Below are 6290 nucleotides of genomic sequence, written 5' to 3'. Positions count from 1 at the left end.
GATGCGGGCACGTGAGACGAAATTCTGACTCTCCAATCGACCTTATCCACCTTGCGAAAGCTCAGATCCAAGCGCCACGTCAGACTAAGATCAACGGACGAGATCTCCCCTATCGCCTTTAAAGTTGTTACTCTCTGCAACGTTTGTGAGAAGAAAGATCCGAGCGCCACGTCAGATTAAGATCAACGGACGAGATCTTCTCTATCGTCTTTAAAACCATTACTCTCTGCAACGCTTGTGAGAAGAAAGAAACATAACTTGCGACCAAAAAAATTTGCAGATTCTTGAAAACTATTAGGGTTGATTTGATTCATGGGCTTACTAGATCATCTCTGGGATGATACCGTCGCTGGTCCTCGGCCAGATAACGGCCTTGGCAAGCTTCGGAGACACCATACCTTCAGTTTCCGGCCTAGCTCCGGCAATGGTACGCCGTGTTTTTGCTATCTTGAACCGGTGGTTGATCATTATTTATAACTGAAAATATAAAAATTAATAAATCTTTAACGTGAAAAAAAAGTATCAATGGCCTGATCTTCGATCTGGTGTTCTTATAGATCAATCGGACGGTGGAAGCGTGAGATCGTACGGTGAAGTATCACCAGAGGAGGCCGTGAAGGTAACACGCAGCATCATGATAATAAAACCACCAGGATACCAAGGCGGTTCAGCTCCGGTTTCACCGGCTGGTTCAACTCCACCGGTATCTCCTTTCTCTGGTGAGTTTTATTAGTTACCACTTTGTTTCTGTTAATCATTTGGTTAGGTGAAATAGTACACTCACTGATTACGTTTAAGGGTATTTTCGTCCATACGGTAAAAAAAACTCTGATAGGAGGAGTAGCATGTTGACACTGTGACTTATGCGATGCATGCAGCATGCTCCTTGATAAGATGAGATGTGTGACACAGTGAACTCCATCTATGATATCGTTGATTATTCTTGCCCCTTGACTGATAAATTTGTTGAATTTTTTTTTTTTTTTTGAAAATTAAATTTGTTGAATTATGCGAACCATATCTTGTCAAATGTTGTGATATATACGTAACATACTATTTTCGTGGCTGTTCATGTCCCCTTAAAAGACTTGGTCATAGATTTGGACTTTAAGACATGTTATGGTTTGAAGTGAATGTATATATGAATTTTCGTACTAACGAACTTGGAACCTTTGGGAATGTTAACGGAGCAAACGCAGGAGGAAAGGAACCCTTTCGGTTTAGGAGAAGGTCGACGTCGGACGCGTTCGATAAGGGAGCAGGATCAGAGAATGGACCAAGGAACTCTCCTCCTACTTACGGCCTGTGATCTCTAATCTCTAACTCAAATGAGAGAAAGAAGAAGAAAAAGAACGGAGTAGCCCCACCCCAACACGCTTTCGTTTAGACGACACATCAATCAAGTGGTCCTTCCTTGCATGCAGAGTTCGTGTTTCTTCCGTTTGTAGGCCTAAAGAGGTTCTCTTTTTGTGTGTTTGTGCGTGTATGAGTTTGTTCTCTGTGTGTGTGTGTGTTGTGAATACGTCTCTGTTTTTTTTTTCATTTCTTTTTCTGTATGTCATCTCGCTATCGCAGTGCTTCTACGTGTCTGTACATATTTGCTGGAGTGATAATAAAAATAAGTAGATGCTTAATGTCACTTCTTTTTATCCACTGATCCAGTACACCCTTCACTATGCTTTCCGTGGACATCAAAAGTCTAGGAATTGGCAGTTCGGGTTCAGTTGAATTCGGTTTTGTTTGTTTGGTTCTAAAAATTTTAACCAAAATCAATAAAAAATTAGTTTGGTTTAGTTTGTGTTTGATTTAGTTTAATTTATTTTTTTTAACAAACTAATAAACACTTTTGATTTTCGGTTCTGTTTGGGTTAATAAAAACTTTATGCCAATAGTTGAGACATATATTTCGGTTTGGTTTGTTTTGTTTTTGTTTCATCCCTACGAGGCTATGAGAGTCTCAGGCAATATTCATTTTCTAAAAAAACTATATCCTAAAGCAAAAATAAACTTTGACAATGATTGCAAAAACACACTTTAAACTTTTCCTGAATTGACACATTATCCCCAATCTGAAATTTTGAAATCCTAACTTGGAAAAATAAAGTAATTGACAAATGGCCAAGTGTGTTTAGTTGAGGAAGATTGCAAGGCCTCTGATGTGGATAGTGTTATATCTATATATGAGATAACTTGATATGAACCATACAAATACTTTTTAACAAAATTGAGTTTAGTCTGGCTGACCATTGCACAGGTGAAGCATCCTTCTTTACAACATAAAGCACCTTCTTCCTTAACACCTTACCTATCTTTCTGTGAGGTGTAAAATAACTTAGTAAGATGTAATTGGATTAGACTCACCTGTCCTAGTAGCAGTAATCATTAAATAAATTCAGTTTCTTCCGATCGATCCAATGCATAGATAACTGAAAAGTTGCTGATAAGGTTAAGTATTGTTCCAACTTTTTTTTTTCCAACTTGGAAGTGGACTTTTACTTTTATGAACAAATGTATCATTGTTTCTACTCCTTGGGAAAAATTTCAAACCAGAGATGGATACATATAAAGTCACAAAAAAAAGTAACACTAATCACTAAAACATTGAAACATGAATCTGTGCGAGAGAGACAGAGGTGGTCTAGGTAAGCCTTCCATGTCGTCAGTTACCACATCTTCATCGACAAACCTAATTTCTTACACTTGAAGACGACAATGGATACTGTACTCATTTTGGTTGTGAACACTTGTATGATAATATAATAAATTATTTGAAGTAAAAACATAAATAATTTTAAGTCTTTTTAAAATATTGCTAACTGTATAAAAATATTAACTAATTATTACGGTTTAGTTATTTTGTAATTTTTTTAAAAAAATCACCTAGTTAAAAATAATATAATTAATAACAAAAGTTGGAAGACTAATCATGATTATGTCTGATCTTTCGTGACTTGTGCAGCGTCATATGGGACAAGAGTTAGTGCCTAACCAAGATCATGTTGGTACTGAAGGACTGATGGAACTGATGATTGATTTGTTTTGCTTCTTCCTGCTGCTGCTTGTGTAGGTAGTTATCTGATGCTCTTTTCTTCTAGACTTTTAGTTATTTGCACAATAGATTACTTTTTGTGTTTGCTACTTGCCTTTTAACGAGCTTCATATATAGTTTGTGCCTGCCTATCCAATGCAAAATGTGAGCTTCGTAGATTATGCGTAACTCTGCTTCGTATCATACCATATGATTGTGTTCATGTGTGTTAAGATTATACATTCTTCTGACTGTTGTAAAGCTTTTTCTAGATTCTGACTTCAAGGTTTGTTAAGCTGTTTCTTTTCATTTGAGTTTACACTGCCTTCTAACATGTCCACTTCTGTAGCTTATCAGATGAAACAATACTTTTGATTCTTAAAACGTAGCAAATGATATACTGTACGGTGATTTAGTCATCTTCCAGCTTTGATCTTATCATGGTTGTAGACTTGTAGTTTATTTTAGTGGTAGTTCGATAGGTTAATTTTCATAAAATAAATGTATATTTCTATATATAATATTTTAAAGATAGAACATTTTGAACTCAAATTTTACCAGAAACAAAATACTGAACTAAAACCTTAGCAAGAATATATATTTGTTGGGGTCATCAACACTAAACTTAAATATTTAGAGTGGGGGCTTATAGCTTGAGTTTTAATAACTTACACTAAAATTTTAAATTTTGGTGGGTTCAGTGGCCCCCAACTTAGTCTATGTGGCTCCGCCACCTTGACTACATGTTCTTACAATCTATGTACATGTTACTTATATTTAAAATTTTGATATCATATACATGTCCCTTAGACTTACTCCTGATTTATCATGTGGAGTAAATTTGGATGAATCTAAAGAGAGTAGATTTAATGTATACACAAACGATTGATTTTTGATTATGTGGAGTAAAATTGGATGATGCTAATGGGATTCATAGATTTAGCTAAGACATAACTGTATGAGTCGATCCTAAAGAGTGGCATTTTCTTAAACGATTTGTCTACGTGTTAGTGATCCGCTAGGAACCACATTAATTGCAGAATCAGATAAAAGCATATTTTGTCTTTCTTGAAATAACGTAACCACTGATTTCATTTGATTTATTAGTACAACTATAAAGCTTCGAAATTATAGTGCTGGTTTTATTTAAGGGAACATGAACTGATCTTATCACTAATGCAAATCCTCTACATAAAATCATAAGTTATTACCAACCACCAACAACCAATTTTCCAGTCAATATCCTTTTATGTTATTTTCTATCGACGAGTTGTAATGGATGAAATGTTTTTATTTTAACCATATTTTATTTACTTTCTTCATTATATTCGAATAAATATTTACCCCGGTGGTTCTATTGAATCTTTTTTTAAGGGGTGGATTTACTATTTCATTTCAATGAGAGGACTTGTTTTTAAATAAAAGGGTAAGTGCCTCTCTCTCAAGTCTCAACAACAAAAAGTCAAATCTTTATATTTTACATGTTTTTTTTAGTTCATACTACAGATTCAAACCAATCTTCAAACCGGGGTTCAAGTTAGTGTTCTTTTTTGGTATGCCAGTTTGGTATATTACTTTTAATACGGGGACTTGCTTATAAATAAAGAAGGTTAAAGCCCTTTATTTTTCAACAAGGAAAAGGGTCAATCTTCTTTTATTTATAGGGTTGTGTTTTAACGACTTATTAAAGTTAAAACCTAGTGGAAGACGAAGCTTACAACAGTGAAACAGAAAACTCTTGAGGACACATGACGAATAATCCCATAGCTCCACCTCGTAAGAAAAATAAGAAGACGAAGTCTCCATCGCTTTCATCAATTCCAGATGACGTCATTGTGAACGTCTTAGCTCGGATCTCGAAATCTCACTACCGTTCCCTCTGTTTAGTCTCCAAGAACTTCAACTCTCTTCTCTCTTCTCCAGATATCTACTTTGCTCGATCCCTAATCGGTAACATAGAAGCTCGCCTCTACGTGGGTCTATGGCTACCCAATCCCTCCAGCTATCATAGCTGGTCCACTCTCCACTTCCGTTAGGGTCAGTTAAGTTTCAAACCCGTTCAATTCAGTTTACGACCTGTAAGACTTTCTTCCTCGTATTCACCCGACCGGTTAAACTCAACCACTGTAGCCGTCCATTCCGAAATCTACCAGATAGGAGGAAGCAACGAGGACAAGCGGACCAGAGCCGTTAGAGTTCTTGATTGTCGGAGTCACACGTGGCGTCGTGCTCCCGACATGAAGGTGGCAAGGAAACACGCAAGGTCTTATTTCTTAGATGAGAAGATATATGTAATCGGAGGATGCACAGAGACAAAAAAATATTTGACGAGTCGGGGTGAGGTTTTCGACCTGAAGACTCAGACTTGGAAGCCATTGCCTAAGCCTCCTAGTGATGATGACGTCCAGTTGTACAAAAGTGTGGTTTGTGGAGGAAGGCTATACGCTTTCACCATGAACAACAACAACAAGAACTACGCATATGATCCGAATGAAGAAAGATGGGTACAAGAGGCGGGGTTTGTGGGTCTAGGACGTATAAATGGACCTTGGTGCGTTATAGGAAGTGCAATATTTGCTGAACGTGACCGTACGTTCATGTGGTGTGACCCAAGGAATGGAAAGTGGTCAGTGGTGTATGGTTTATATCATATATACTTGGAACGTGCTAATAATTACAGAACGGTTCAGTTAGTTAACCATGATGGAAAACTGGTAATTATATGGCATCAGTGGAATTGGCGTTACAAGGAATACACGAGTATTTGGTGTGCGGTGATTAGCTTGGAGGAGCGTTTGAGTCCGTCAAGTGATCTGTGGGGGAAGGTTGAACGGTGCAATGTTGTTTTGGGTTCAGTCCACACATCAGTTAAGCTCTCAAGATGCCTATCGGTTTCGGTTTGAAACTGATACTCCCTCTGTTTTTAAAAGATAGACTTTGTTTTCATATATATTAAAAAAACGCATTAAATCACTATAATAAATTTATTGTTTTCTGCAATTTTTAATTTTCAATAACTTTTGGCCAATAAGAATCTAATAAAACCAATTAATTTTTTTAAAATTTACAATTTTTTCATAAAAAACATAAAACAACCATTTTTTAAAAACAATTTTTTTCCATAACAACCATCTTTTAGGAACAGAGGGAGTATTTGATTTCACCAACCTGCTATATTTCTTATAATTAAGATGATATTATTCACTTTAGTCTGAATCTTATTATATGAATAAATATTGTTGCAATTGGTGTTGAATTGTTT

General features: G+C 36.2%; 1 protein-coding gene and 1 pseudogene across 2 annotated transcripts; both read left to right on the top strand.

The window, feature by feature from the left end:
- The first annotated feature begins 236 nt into the window (after positions 1-236).
- On the top strand, positions 237-1639 carry LOC108844014 (dormancy-associated protein homolog 3-like). Of its 2 annotated transcripts, none has more exons than XM_018617201.2 (3): positions 237-427; positions 558-719; positions 1200-1639. In XM_018617201.2, exons 1-3 carry the CDS (start codon positions 313-315, stop codon positions 1307-1309), a joined length of 387 nt encoding a protein of 128 aa, XP_018472703.1. In that variant the 5' UTR covers positions 237-312; the 3' UTR covers positions 1310-1639. The 2 variants fall into 2 exon arrangements, with proteins under 2 accessions (XP_018472703.1, XP_056856154.1); XM_057000174.1 differs by having other exon boundaries at positions 1191-1639.
- Positions 1640-4776: 3137 nt separating this feature from the next.
- Positions 4777-5950, top strand: LOC108844829 (putative F-box/kelch-repeat protein At4g35120; annotated as a pseudogene).
- The last annotated feature ends 340 nt before the right edge of the window (positions 5951-6290 follow it).

This window comes from Raphanus sativus, unplaced genomic scaffold, assembly GCF_000801105.2.
Source record: "Raphanus sativus cultivar WK10039 unplaced genomic scaffold, ASM80110v3 Scaffold2387, whole genome shotgun sequence".
Classification (NCBI taxonomy): Eukaryota; Viridiplantae; Streptophyta; class Magnoliopsida; order Brassicales; family Brassicaceae; genus Raphanus; species Raphanus sativus.
Note: the sequence above shows the minus strand (reverse complement) of the source record. Positions and strands in the feature narration are given on the sequence as shown.